The 15784-nt window shown below is 37.8% G+C and overlaps 1 protein-coding gene across 1 annotated transcript in view; it reads right to left on the minus strand.

Moving 5' to 3' along the window:
- The window catches only part of RYR2 (ryanodine receptor 2), a 288713-nt gene extending 273186 nt beyond the window's left edge, over nucleotides 1–15527 (minus strand). The window contains exon 1 of the mRNA XM_087937122.1: nucleotides 15037–15527. Within this exon, the coding sequence (XP_087793248.1) occupies nucleotides 15037–15084 (48 nt within the window). The 5' untranslated portion in view covers nucleotides 15085–15527. The remainder of the gene's footprint in view (nucleotides 1–15036) is intronic.
- Between the last annotated feature and the right edge of the window lie 257 nt (nucleotides 15528–15784).

Here is a 15784-nt window from a genome sequence, read left to right on the forward strand (position 1 = left end):
AAAGATTATATTTCTAGCTCCCAAGTTCCTCTTCCATTTTAAACAAATCCCATTATTGCTGCATGTATAATCATCACCCTGGTAAAAGAAAAGACTAAAGCACAACATGGCTTCATTTTAGTTTAGAGTAATCCATGGATATTTTCATAGTTTAAAAATGAAACTTAGAATTATATGTGAACTTAGTAATTAACAGATTTTAACAGATTTAACAGATGATCAGAATTGGAATGGACCTTGTAGGTCATCTAGTCCCGGGTCACCAACCTTTTGGACCTCAGGGACCACCAAACTCATAATTTTAAATCCTGTGGACCAGAGACCCTAGGAAACTCCCCCAAAAAGTCTGCAGGAAAATTCCCCACCCCCTTTCCCTACCGATCGATCATTCTTTATTTGGATCGTAAGATACCATCTCCAGCTCCGTTCTCAAGGGGGGAGGGGAAAGGAGAGAGAGACTTTTGGCTCCATGCAAGGAAAGCAGCAGAAGCAGCAGAAGTCTTTCTTTCTCTCCCCCAAACTTCACCAGAAATGAGTCTTTGTGAGACTTGTCACGCCGGTGCAGCCTCTTGGAGCAGAATGCCTTGCAGGGTCCCAAAGACTCATTTCTGATGGAGTTTGGGGGAGAGAAAGAAAGACTTCTGCTGCTTTTTTGTGTGCATCCAGAAGCAGAAGAAAGAAGTGGAAAGAAGCAGCCCGGTGGCCAGGTGAGGCGCATGGGGCAAGTTCCCCTTCTTCACCTTTTCCCCCCTCCCCTCACTACCTTGCATTGTTTGCAATGCAAGGGATGCAAGCCTTGTATTCCCGTGGGCCATGTGGGCGGCGCGGCCATGTGTTCCCACACAGCCTGGATTAATTGCTTTCGGGGGTGCTTTGGGAGTGACATTTCTCTGCAGACCACCAAAATTTTCCCTCAGACCACCAGTGGTCCCCGGCCCACTGGTTGGTGGTCACTGATCTAGTCCAACTCCCCTGCCCAAGCGGAAGACCCTATGTCATTTCTGACAAATGGCAGTCCAATCTCTTCTTGAAAGTCTCAAGTCATGATGCTCCCACAACTTCCAAGGGCAAGTGGTTCCATTGGTTGATTGTTCTCACTGTCAGAAAGTTTCTCCTTATTTCCAGGTTAAATCTCTCCTTGTTCGGTTTCCATCCATTATTCCTTGTCTGGTCTACAGTTGATTTAGAAAATAGCTTGACCCCTTCCTTTCTGTGGCAGTCCCTCAAATATTGAAACACTGCTGTCATGTCTCCCCTGGTCCTTCTCTTCACTAGACTAGCCATGCCCAGGTCCTGTAACCATTCTTCATTATTTATTTGTCATTTATATTTGTATGTCCATGTCAATATTATCTTTTCTTTCAAGTAGCATGAGTTTATTAGCTTCAAGATTTATGGTCAGAGCTTATTTCTGCTTTCAAAACTCAGTTTCAGTTTCACTTCTGGTATAACCACAGATAGCTTCAGTGCATGCATCTGCTACAACACCAATCCAGTTTATTAACTAAACTTATTAATAATTTTTAAATTTAAGTACTGTCAGAAGTATTAAACTCTTCTTTTCTCTGTTAGTTGCCAAGCCAGCAATTTAATATTATCACCAGACAATTAGTGGAGGTCAAAGAATATATATTTCTCCAATCCAAAATTCTCAAGTGGTTCTGCACCGATGCTGACAGAATTTTATTAGTTTCAAAAATCTTTCATTCATTCTCTGCATTCATTCTAGTTATTAAAAAAAGGAATGGAGATTATTATTACAGCTATAACTGTTCAGCTATAACATTAGATCAATAAAAGGAGAAAGAACTCTCCAGCTGTGTCTTGTAGCCTTCTGTGCATATTTTATTGCTGTAGTATGAAGCAGGCAGATTTATATAGAAATCAATTTTTTATTTCTACAAAATTCAAAACTTAGGTGAAATGATCTTCCATCTGAAGTAAATTATCATAAATACTGACAGAATACAACAATGTACAGTAGGAGTTACAATTCTATATGAAGGCATCCAAGCTTTTGTTGCTGTCTTTTTATTATAAATTCTAATGACTCTTTCCGTATGACATTAAAAAAGAATATTCACTGAACTACTCTTCTTTTGCAGGTCAATTTAAAAACAGGAAAATTAACCAAGTCATACAGTGGGTGAAGAGTTTTGCAAGAGATGGGAGAATCTCAGAAGGAAAACTTCATGGTGTATTATTTAAACACATTATAGATAATGCATCAATCAATACACAGCACTCAAATGGCAATTTAGTTGAATTAGAACACAGCATACTTTTCTGGAAATTTCGAATCTACTACAATTATATTTTTAAAATTTAAGCCCTGGACAGAGGTTCTTGAAATGCATCTTCAAAACAGAAGTGTGCCATTTTCATCCAATAACTATATAGTAGTGCTTTTGAATAGATACAATTATGGTTCTTTGCTCATATTGTTTTGGTAATCTGGAAATAATAATCCCAAAACATTTATCCCAAAGCTTTTAGACATTTCCTTAAACCAATAATTCTCAACCTTTTCTCCACCATGGATGCCCTTTAAATACCTTTTGTGGACATGGACCATGGCCACAGACTCCCAAGACTAAATTCAACATTTAAATCATAACATTTCTTCAAGGCTTCGCAAACCCCGTGACAACATTGTGCCCCCAGTTGAGAACCACTGCACTAAACTTTTACATTTTTAACCAGAGATATTATGTATCCTTCTGATAGTTCAATATTCTCTATGTATTATAATGGAGTTGCATATAGAAATGAAATAAAATCACCAATTGCAATTCTATTAGAAATTATTTTCAACAATTATAAGATACAGAATTAAATTTATCTATCTTTTCCTCCTATTTATTATTAACATTTTATTCTTTTAGTTTTATAGGGCCCATTTCCTGAGATGCAATTCCTATCTCAGTTATGATTTTTGTTACTTTTTCTCTTCCACCTAGTAATGGTATTACAAATTCAGTTCTTGGCATTACTTTTTTTACCCCATGTCAATATTATTCAGTACCTCAGTTTTAAGGTCCTTTCCTGATTCTGTATCAAGTTTCCTACCACTGTATATTAACAAGTCTCTGGTACCTCTTCTATTTCTACATGAAAACAGAATTATATCATGATACAGGGGTGGGATTCAAATTTCTTAACTGGTTCTGTGGACGTGGCCTAATTTGTGGGTGTGGCTTGGTGGTCATGTGACTGGGTAGGTGTGGCTTGCTGACTGGGTATGGCTTGGTGGTCACAGGAATGGCTTGTATGTAAATATTGTAAATATTTATGTAAATATTGATTTTTTTATTTAAAAAGAGCAACTTTTACTCAAAATCAGACAAAGCAGGCAGATTGAGTTATTCACAGAATTACAGATTCACTCAGAGATCTATCTTTCTGCATTCTGCTACCTAAGTCTGTCACATAAAATTTGCTTGCAAGCAAACTCATAAAATTAATTCACAATATACCATGTATGTAAATATTGAATTTGTTATTAAACAAAGAACAACTTTTAACCAAAAGCAGGCAAAGCAGGCAGGCAGGCAGATTGAGTTGCTCACAGAATCAGATTCACTTGGATATTTACCATTCTGCAATCTGCTACCTGAGTCTGCACTGAAAAATAGAAGCTTCAGTCCTAAGGAAAGTTCAGCTCTGCTTTTAGATTAGCTAGAAAGCAAGAAATCCAACGATTTCCTGCTTTCTGGCTAATCGAAATCTCCCGGCACAGCAGGTCAGCTGATGGTTGGGGGAAAAAAAGGAAAAATAGCAACTTACCAAACGCAGGCAAGTTGGATGGCCATATGCCAGGTAAGGAGTGAGTGGGCGGGGTGGGGCGGGGCCAGCCAGTGGCACGATTTGCCAGTTCTCTGAACTGGGCAGAATCATAACAACTGGTTCTATAGTACCAGTCTGACCTGGTAGAATCCCACCCCTGATATGATATATATGTTGAGACTCTGGAAAGAGTGAAAAGAAGAGCAGCAAGAACGCTTAGGGGGTGGAGGCTAAAACATATGAAGAACAATTACAGGAATTGTCTAGTCTAATAAAAAGGACTAGGAGGCATGCCAGCAGAAACTTCTGAAAAATTCTGAAAAGTGCTTCCTTCAAGATAGACATTAGTGAGAAAATGTTGCATATGCTAGCCGTGGTATCTAATAGTTGGGGGGGGGGGGTTAAAAAGACAAAGGCTGAAAAACGGTCGATAGAAACAAATAGAAATGGGAATTTAACAGAAAGAAATGTAAAGATATGGCCCTAGGTATGAAAAATGAAATAAACACATACAGTATGGAAAAAATCTGGCTCAAGAAGGACTTGGATGTTCTAATGGATCACAATGTCAACATCTCCCAACAATGTAATATATCTGCAAAGAAAACCAACATCTTGAAAAGTATCAAGAACTATCCTAGAACTGTTTCTTTGGAACACAATGTGAACAGTTTTAATATTACTTTTGAACAAGACAGAGATTAGCTTAGTTTCTTAACTTCCAACAATGCACATATAGGATTTGAAATAATTAATGCTTTATAAATCTGGAGGAGGAAGGGAAGTTAGCAAAGGTAATATGAAAGGAGTTGGTGAACTGGTATCACCTGCTCCATTATGTAATAATCAGTAAATGGCCTATAAAACTGTGGCTCTGTGGTAGATGAAAAAAGTAACCACTATCTAAACTCAGGGAATACTGATTATCATAAATGTACCCATGAAATAATTAGCAGTATCCTCAGAACCTTACATCGAAATGATGAACACACTGTTGTGACTTAAGCTCTGCTCCTTTGGGGAACGTACGCGTGATGCTTACACACATATAGAAAAGATGTGAAATTTGCACCATGATCCTATTTTTATCAGACTGAACCTCTTTTACATCCTCTGGCAGACACCACTGGATAAAATATTATTGCTTCAAGTCATTGTTTCAAAGACTGTCCCTATTAATTCTGTGTATTTTTTCATAGCCACTACAGAATGCTTCACTAGCCATCCTACTGGAAATAGTGCCAGTCTATGCACACACAAACAGGTCTTGAAGAAACCAGGCAAAGTTTTCCAAGGTCGTATTTATCTAAATGCCATTACTTATATCTAACTAATCAAGGTATTATGGAATATCTTAAGATCAGTTATGTCCAAATCATTCTCACAATCTACTACGGAAGCTGCTGAATAAAACATAACCTCTGATAAGATTACTCTTAACGCATTCATACTTCTAATAATAATAATTCTAATAATAACTACATTCTTCTCAAGACCAATATTTATTAATGGCTCTAGGATCTTCCTAATTACAGATGTCAGATTTACTGCTCATAGCCTGTTTTTTTCTGTTGAGGAAACATTTACCTTCCTCTAGTCATTTGATCATTTGTCAACTCAGAAAGTTCAGAATGCCCAAGGAGCTGCTGATACAGTTCTACAGAGGAATTATTTAGTCTGCCATTTGTATGAACCAGACATTTGTATTATCTGGTTTGGTACAGCATCCACATAGGACAGGTACCGACTTCAACAGATAGTTAGATCAGCAGAAAGAACTATTGCAACCAGTCTACCTTCCACTGAGGACCTGCATAATGCACAGGTCAGAAAGAGAGTTGAGAAAATATCTACAGACCCCTCACATCTTGAACATAAACTGTTTCAACTCCACAACAGTTCTTTTATGTCTAAGTATATTACCGTGTAGTATGGCTGTATTATCATCTGTTCCACTACCTTTTCTATTGATATCAATATTATGATTATTATCCTGCATTACATTATTGTTATGATTATATGATTATTATTTGGTTGTTTTGTATGTACCCTGAGAGCTTATGCACCAGAGACAAACTCCTTGTGTGTCTAATCACACTTGGACAATAAAGTGTTCTGCTCTGCTCTGCTCTGCTCTGCTCTACCCTACCCTAGTCCATGATTTGTCAATGAATAGTCTTACCATCAACAACTACATCATTTCCTAGGAGGCACTGAAGGTAAATAATTTGCCCTGAAAACTTCAGATTATTCAAAAACAGTAAGGCTTTCCCTTTAATTCAATCAAAGGTTCTACCTCTTTATCAGTTTATTATTGTTGACTATACTTTATAGTCTCTTTTACAGAGCCAAAATAATTCTGCCTTTTCTCTGTTCCGTTACTTTTATCATCTTCACTGAGCAATTCACATATTATTATTTTTATTTTAAATTTATCTGATAAATCCCCTTTTCTTGTCCATTGTCAATCTCAGATCATTCCAGGCTTTAGATTTTTTTGACACCATCTCCACAAATCTGAACTACTTCTAGTAGTTATCACTTATTAGTTATCACTCACTCCTTGAGTCTACATATATAAACTTCAGAATTTTAATAAGCTTATGTAGCTGCAATAAATTATTTTGTTATATTATATTTTTTCTCTTATTGAGTTTACTTACAATTAATGCATTTATAAACATTTTAGGAACATCCACCTACCTTGGATTCCTTTACCGATTACTTTTTTCCATCACAGAATCCTATTACGTATTGTTCTTTTATGAAGATTCACTTTCCTGAAGTTCACAATATGGACATTTCATTTGACTATAGTCAACTTTTATTTCCCTTAAAATGTAGAATTGCAGCACACATGGTCACTTTCTTCCAAAGTTCCCACCTTTTCTAATTCCTGCAGTATCTTTCTACATTTTCACAAGAAGAAAAAATTTCAGTAAAATTGGGAAGGACTGTGCTTCAATTACCTGAACGGTCCATATTTGGTAGACTTCATTTCCCAACAGACATCAAAATCATTAAAAATTCCCATCCCATTTTGAACGAAGTTGTTTAAAAGCTTTGTTTATTTTGGAGAGGTTCAATCATATTTTGTCCTTACTAAATGCTAGTGGTGGACATCAATAATACTACTGTTTTTATTCCTTGTTTCGTTTACTTCTGTCTGAATGCTCTTAAGCATATCAGCAAGTTCATTCTCTTGAATTTCTTTGCAAATGAAATACACATAATTTTTTAATATACCGCACTGTGCAACTCCAATTCAGTTGATTTTGTTCTTTTCAAACAAGTTGCTTTGCTGTATTCCAAACTGATATACAGCATAATCCTATTTCATATTTCTCATCTTGTTTCATTCCCATATTGTGAATGAACAACGAAAGCTATTAATCTTGTAAATGGATAATTTTCCACTGAGTGGTTTAATAGAACTTAATATACTTAATATGTTTCTTATTCCAATAGGGCTCCAATTCCACAAGATGATCCTTGGAGTCGCTGTACCAACTTTGCCAAAAATTAGATCACAAATCTAAAGATGCCTGGATTAGAGAAAATGCAGACACATTATTCATCAGACATATACTTTTCACTGGACATGAATTACAGAACCTAAACGGATAAGACACCTCATAAACAGGCAGATCCTCTGACACACATCCCTATTACTTGCAGCAATCAATCACCAGCTACTACAACATTCCTCTTTAGCTTCTTGTATGTAGCAATTGTACACATTCTACTCTTCCACCACTCCATTGTATTGCCTACTGTTCATATTTGTCTCCTGTTCTTCCTTGAGAGATTTAAAGTTGTTTCTGTTTGAAAATCCAAAAACTGTTTCTCAATTCTTGTACTGAAAAAAATTCTTCTAAATCTCATTTCTAATTATAACTACCTTCACTTGGCTTACTCCTCTATTGGTTATCTTCTGTATAGAAATCTGTTTCCCTGTCTATCAGGGTCTTTGTTTAGTACAAAGATAGCAACCACTTTTACTTTTCCTCCCAGCAGTGAGTTTGCATTTTATTGCATATATAGATTTCATTCTTTTTAGGCATTAACATCTCCCTTTAAACTCTTCTGCCAAATTCTACTGCCAAAGCTCTAGTAGGGCGCTATATTTCTTTACTTGATGAAATTGTTCCCTAGAATTGGTTGCCTTTCATTTCTTCTATTGTCACTTTGGCAGCTTCTGTTTATTCAGCTGGATACAATTTCTCTATAATTCACAATAGTAAATCAGCAAATCTGAATGCATTGTTGCATCACAAGTCTCTTGTTTATATTGATTCCTCCTGTTGGAAGTCCATCATCAACATCTTACTAGCTGTTCATTTGCTTACTCAATTAACTCACTGCCTGAAAATATATTTTTGGGAGTTTCAACTTATGTAACTATATTATACATTTCTACATTATAAAGGTCACCAGGATAAAATGGAAATCATACCAGTATGGAAAGAACCAGGTTGAGATAGACTGGTTTATAGCTGTTCCAACCCAGTTCCCCAAACATGACAAACGCTCTGACACAAACTCAAAAGATTCCTTTATTAGGAATGCCAGTAGCCCTGGTAAAAAGTTTATCCTGCAGGGTAACAAGTCCGGCAGGCCGGAAGATGAATAGTTGTCTTCCACACCTATCTATCTCCACCCCCTGCCTTTTATCCCCAGAGCTAGGGTGGGCCTCACTAGCCCTAGTGACTCTTCCTTCCCCAGGATTGGCCCACAGCTTTCCACTGCTCTCCTCATCTCTGCGTTCTGTGCAACCACATGTCAGGCACTGCCCCCAGTTGTTCCTCTTCTTCAGCAACCACCTCCAGACCTGGGGGCTGTTGACTCTCCATCTGAAGGCTGACGAATGGCCCAGGCTCCACCTCTGTCTCTCTCTCTCTCGGCCAACTCCATTCCCTCTTCCCCCTCAGAGCTCCCAGGTTGCCCTGATGCTGACCCTCATTCCCACGCTTCCACCTCCTCCTCCAATTCGGCTGCTGGAGAGGCCAACAGCTAACAGGCCACAATAGTGTTATTGTACATGTTTATTTAAACAGCATTTCACTCATACTTAAAAAATATAACCATAATATTATTCTGATGCTTATTAAAATGATTTAAAATGTTTGATCTATCTCAAAATATTTTAGTACTATGTTATGAGAGGCTAACCAATGTTGTCTTTCTTCAGGAAAAAAATAGACAATTAAGGGCATTTTGTAAGATTTTGGTATTGCTTTATTGTTGTCAGAAAGACTAACAAGTCTATGACAATGTACAGAAGCACTGGGAAACAAGAGAAGATTACAAATTATTAAATTGTGCAGACATTCAGTTAATTTGAATGATTGATGCATGGTAATTCCAAACTACAGTTCTTAGTATGAAAACAATCAGGTGTGCTGTCTGAAGCGCTTGGACAAAAAAACCCTCTTTTGAACAGAGTGGAATTCAGATATAAATATTTTTACAGATAGCAACATAGAAATGCATACAACAGTACAAATCCAAGTATCATCAAGTGCTTATCCTGCCTGGTGTTCATTTTCCTTTAAAGTTTTATGATCATAAATTATAAAGTAGTTCCTGATCAAACAATAGCCTTTTAAAAACATATTAAATGTTAAACATGTTAGCAAAGCAATGACTGTTACAAGTATATTTGACTGAAACATTAAACAACACTTTCATGAAAGATCATTAATGGCATGAAAGAAATCAGCTTTTTGCTTGTAAACAAATACCTTTTATAGAAAGGGCCAAATGTTATACTTAAGCTGGGTTTTGCATCTTCATTCCTCTATTTATTATCTTCAGTATTATCACTTTGGCTACAATAATGTTTAAAATTCTAATTCTTGTCCGCATTGATGGTTCTAAGGTTCCATTCAATACAGATGAGTCTAAAATTGTAGAGTAAATCTCCTTAGAAAACATGGAGCTCTGAAAGATTTATAAACTATATGAAGTAACGTAGATGATTCTCTTGTCATTAAGATTCTAGTATAAGTGAGCAAATTTGAGTGACTGGGAGTGCACTTTTTAAAAATATTTTGGGGGGCATCTGAGGTTCACAGTGGTACAACAGTGATGAAATAAAATTCTAAGAGGGATGGGCATATGCAATATAGGAATCTGAAACAAGCCACAGTGATGTCACGTACTCCAAGACATCATCACAGAACTGGTCTCAATTATACATATTCACTGTTGAATAATAGTTCAAGTTTAAAAACCTTGAGATTACAATAAATTAAGTCCTCCATCCTACTAAATACCATAGGTATTTGAAAAACATCCTAATGCCTACACTTGACTCACGAATGTCCTGCACAAAAGACCAAATTTAACCACTGAAATTGTTGTTGCTGTTAGTTTTGGCTGCATTTGTTTTGGTTAAATAGGAATCATCAAGGGATAAAACAAATTCTGTTAAGATTTTATTTTTAAAACAAAAAAATTCAGTCAAAATGAGACAAAACAACTGGGATTGTCTTTCCCAAAGAACAAAGGTAAAACGCAATTAAGAAGTATGCACAAATCACTTTATCCGGGACTGACTCACTAGACCACTCTAGATACATTACGTGGATAATCTCTTCATCAGTGTCACTGTAAAGGCTGCGCTATATTAGCAGCTTGACAGTCTTTCCAAAGATCTGTGTAGTATTTTCCAGAAGGGTGCACTTACAGAACATATATCAGTATAGCTTTTCTCACAAAACACAATATAGGCAGCTCTGTACCGGTAGCAGAATTTCACTCTAATAGCTTTAGAATACCCTGAGAAATCTAAATTATAAATAAACTTCAAAGTTCATAACAACGGTGACAATTTATCAGTTCATTTTAGAAAATAAACATTTCTGAAAAATTAATAATTATGTTAAAGAATTAGAATTCTTTTATTGGCCAAGTGTGATTGGACACACAAGGAATTTGTCTTGGTGTAAGATGCTCTCTGTTACTTCATGTTATACATTATAAAACATGTATTTTATTAATAAAACATTATTTTATTAATAAAGAGAAGGACAATTATTTAAATAAGATTCATTCTGATAATATGATTTATAACAATAAATCTGTAGTTGTTGCAAAGGCACTAGCAACATAATTTTTCTGCATCACTCTCAATCCTCAGGAAAAGATGTTCAAATTTAAATATAAATTTTGAATGATATGCAATCCTAACTGAATTACACAAAGAGGCTTCCAACTCACAAAAAGGAGGGTATATTTCTCTTTTCCTGAAATTTATTCTAGAGAACTCTTCAATCTTCTGGATCCAATTAAGATCAAAGATTCAAGTGCAAAGATTCAAGGAAGATGTCAGTAATAATAGATACAAGCACTCTGTTCTACTGGTCACATAACTTGGTTAAGCATTATAGATTCAATAATATTCTTAACTAATGTACAAAAATGTGCAATTTTAGAGCTTTTTCTATTTTTAATCAATACAAATATCTCTAATTTTACTTGACTTAAATATTAAAAGTTTCTGTAACTTGCATTTGTATGTACATTGTTTCAGTGTTGCTTAATGTTTTGTAAACATTTTTCTCTTAATGTAATTCTTACAGGTATTGTACTATTATATTAAAATATTAAATAACTTCCCATTTTAAAAATTGGCTTATATACAGGTTTAAAATTGAAAAAATAGAACAACTGTGAACTACACTAATTTCTTCTCCTGCTGAATTTAAAATATGTAAGTTTCAAGCAACCAATTTGATATGGCTATATTAAGCAAAATAATGTTTTAAACATTCCAAAGCAAGTCAAGAAAGAAGCATGTGTAACAAACATTACATTTAATTTTATAGTAGGTATCTACTTTCTTTAAGTCAATTCCACATTTTAGATAAACTATATACATTTTAAATAATGACTATACATGCAACTACTTAGAAAACAAAATCAGGCCAGTGATGATATTATGGTAAAATAACCTGAGTCACAAATCTGCATCTCGAGTATCTACAATACAGTTCACCATATGCATTAAAAAAAGAGATAACAATAAAAAAACTGGGGGAACTCAAAGGCTGACAGAGAACAACAGAGTAAATCAACTCCTCCATAACACAAAATGAATATACTATATATATGGCATAGAATTTGCAAATACTGAATGAGTATTTTTCAATATTCTTTAAAATACATAAATTATACGAGACTTTTATCTATTTTACTAGCCATCTGATTTAGATGAAAAAGTAGAGGGAAAAAAAGCAGGTAAACATAACACTTCAAAATTACTTTCTGCTTGGACATTTAATTGAATCTATAAGTAATAGTGAGAATATTCTAGAATAAAATTCTTGTCTAATTAAATTTGTTCACATAAATTTAGTGTCTCTCTTTTATGAGCAACAAACATTTTGCATTTTGAAATTCATATTCACTTAAGTGACATAAAATATTTTTAACCAGAATAGGGTTACGGCTTAAAAATAAAAATGGCTCACTTATTTTTAGTTACCAAAGGTAAACTAAAATTGAAAACGAGATGATTCACTAAAGCTAAAATCATGGATTTGGAATTTAAGAAATATACAAAGGGAAATACAAACAAATCATATTCTATTGCAGTGTTGTCCACATGCCGATTTAAAATATCATCAAGCTTTATTTTCCTGGTATATTTCAAGGAATGAATGGAACACAGAAATAAATTGCAAGGTTACAGAAAGGAAATAAACCAGCAGCTCTTCCATATTGTTTTGGGATTTACTTTTTATACAGTCTGTATCAAAATCTTCCCAGTTTATAATTTGCCCTCTTCAAGGTCATTAATGTTTCCAATAAAAACAATCTGAGGATTTTAAAAAGATAATCCCTGGCTAGAATTTCCAAACCTTTTTGTCTAGCAAAATATGCATAATCTGAAGAGTAGTTTATGTAACATGTTTTTATTCTCAAGTGCTATCGCTTAGAACATTGCTTTATAGGCTCCAGACATTAGCTGTGACTTGAACATGACTACCTTATTCCCAGGCAAGAATTCAAATATTGTAACTCCATTTCAGGAATATTCTACTTATACTTAAACCTGCAGAACATCAATTTTGCATGAACTTTCCAGAACATTTAGGCAAATCAAAGTAGTAGGAAACATAACTTGTCCTACATTTTTTTCTATGAGTTCAGCAAATTTCTCAGGAAGTCATATTTAGCTTCAGAAAAGTTTTTAGTCTGATATTCATTCCGTTGACATTCTATAATAACTATAGGAGCACTTATGAGAAATAGCTTCATGACCAAGCTAGTTTTATTAGTACCTCCAGTTACTGCAATATCTTGAAAAAACACCAATAAGACAGCTTTGAAGATGGGGGGAGGGTCTCCTTTTTCATAGTTTCCTCACACCCACTTGTTATGATCAGATCTTATTACATAAGAAATGCAATATTATTACACAAGGTGCTTCCAGTTGGGAATTGAATAACTGCACTACTTCATGCAGACATTTTTACATAGATCCATATTACTTCATCTTCCACTTCTAAATTGTTCATTTTCTCACTCCTTTATTGTTGTTATTTCACACACTCACACACAAACACCCCAAAAAACTTATCAAGGACCAAAAAGGTGAAATAGCTGGATCTATCCATACTATTATACTAGGGCACCTCCTTCTAAAAGCAATCCACATTTTCAATGCTTCTAAATATCAAGTATAGCAATCATAAATTCCCAAACTATGGGAATATTGCATATGTTTTAAAACATCTATTTCTACCAATTTGTTAAGTTTACAGACATCAAAAAACCAACTGTGACTTTTTTTTTACAAAAACAGATATTTAAAGGCATATTCCACAAAGACAATAACTGCAGTCCTACATTTACAGTTAAGACTACGTTTATGGTTCATTCATTTCAAATGCTTTCAGTTGAAGAGTCCAAATTGCTAACAATATATAACTAAAACTCATACACAAGATCTGAAAGGCTCCTCTTTACCCCCCTTCTATTATTTGCTTTTGACAGAAGATGAGGTATTGTTGCAGCTTTTGGCTCAGCATTGCTGCTTGGTAAAATATCTGCAGTACATAGAACATTTTTTTTTGGGGGGGGGGGAGGTAAGAAGGAAAAGAAGATCTAAGGAAATATATTCAGTTGGAGTTCTCATATTAAGTGATCTGCTCTTGGACAGCTGCCATACATTTTCACAGGTTTGTTTTACCAGTAAAGCACTTAGGAGTGAGAAGGAAAAAAGATCAGACATATTCAGGGGGGCTTTCAAAATTACAGCTCTTTGCCCTACCAATGGAAAGGCATTGTGCAATCTCTCTCTTTCTCTCTCATGTCCACCACCCACCCACCCACCCACCCCCTGGAAGGAAATGAAACAAGACGTCGTAAGAAATTCCTGATAAAAAATCCCATACGCGAGACAGGACGACTGCAAAATAAATGACTGGCTAGTTCGACCACTGGAAGCGTCCCAAGAAGTGACCCAGACCCTCAGCGCGAGAAGGGGAAAAAACCGAGACGCGGTCGGTTCGCCCCGTGCAGCGCCCTGCTAAAAGTCCCATCCCGCTACACCTCCCCCCCCTCTGCCCCACATTTGTGAGCGGGACGCCGTCCAAGCCAAATCTTCGGGTGTTTAAGGGCTTTTCCACGCCGTCCAGCGTTTCTCAACGGGGACCAAGAGCGAGTGCCGACTGCCCTTTCTCCAGAGAGAGAGAGAGAGAGAGAGAGACCTATTTCAGAAGCTCATAGGAGTGGGGGAACGCCCCACACCATCACCCCCGGGGACGTTACTCTACGGGGGTCCGTACACCTGACAGACAGCAGTTTCGGTTCTGAACATTGTACTCATCCGCCACTGGTCACTCTTTTAAGAACAGGTGACGGCAGGGGCCATAAAACTCCTCACCAGACCCCTCCAGACACAATATTGTAGAGACAGCCGGGCAAGAAGGAGGTTTGCAGTTCCTCAGCCCATCCCCGCCTCACCGTCTCTCGAGGAATTCCAGACCTCGGCCGGAGTATTTGCCTTCATTCCTCAACTCTCTTAATGCAGCAGCACCCCCGAGGTCCCTACCCACACACACACACACACACACACTCGGACCCCCACCCCCAACCTCAGCGCCGAGTCTCCCCCTTTAGCAATGGGCTATCGCGCGAGCCATCTGCTCCTCGCCTCGGACCCTCCGTCCCAGCCTACGAACGATGCGCGAAGGGGGGCAACGAAGCCCCAAAAGGAAAGAGAAGCGAAGTGCTTACAGTTCGCAGGAACTGTATCTCGTCTTCCCCTTCTCCCACTTCAGCCATGGCGCCCTCCCTCTCTTCTTTTTCGCCTCCCGGGCGCTGCTGCTGCTGCTGCTGCTGCTGCCTCCGGAGCCCGGGCTGGCAGGTGGTATGGAACTGCAAGAGGAGAGGCACCCCTGCGGGGACGGAAAACAGGAGGAGGAGGTGATGGGGTGGGGCGAGGAGGATGCTGTCTGCAGCTGAGCTAGAGGCTCCCAAGCCGAGCTGGACCCTTAGTAGGAAAAGAAAGTGAGAGCGGCCCGGAGCCGGTCGATTAGCTCCAATCTGCTCGAACGCGTGTCACTCCCTCTCTGCAGCAGAATGGCAGCTCAGCCCGGGTTCCTTGATGCAAATGCATGGGGAAGAACCTAAAGCGGGGAGGGAAAAGAAGGCTGCGATTAACAGGGACAGCGGGGGGGTGGAGCTCCCGGTGGCTCCCCCACTACTGCAGGTGATCCGCAGCCGGCTCTTCCCTGCAAAAAGCAAACCAGAATCGCAGCGCCGCTCTCTGGCCTGCCGGCCGGCCGCGCTGGCTGGCTGCCTGGCTTGCGCGCACGCGCGCTTTTGCTTCCAAAGCCACTCCCTCCACACCCTGCGCGGCGAAGGCATGGAAGGCAGACGCGCGCCAGGCGCAAAGAACTGCATGTTGACGTGCAGCGGAGGAGGACGACGAGGGGGACGGGCGGTCGGGCGGCGAGCCTGGCCAGCCTTCGACGGAGTGGTC

This window comes from Pseudonaja textilis, chromosome 1, assembly GCF_049901715.1.
Source record: "Pseudonaja textilis isolate UNSWEBS1 chromosome 1, rPseTex1.2, whole genome shotgun sequence".
Lineage (NCBI taxonomy): Eukaryota > Metazoa > Chordata > Lepidosauria > Squamata > Elapidae > Pseudonaja > Pseudonaja textilis.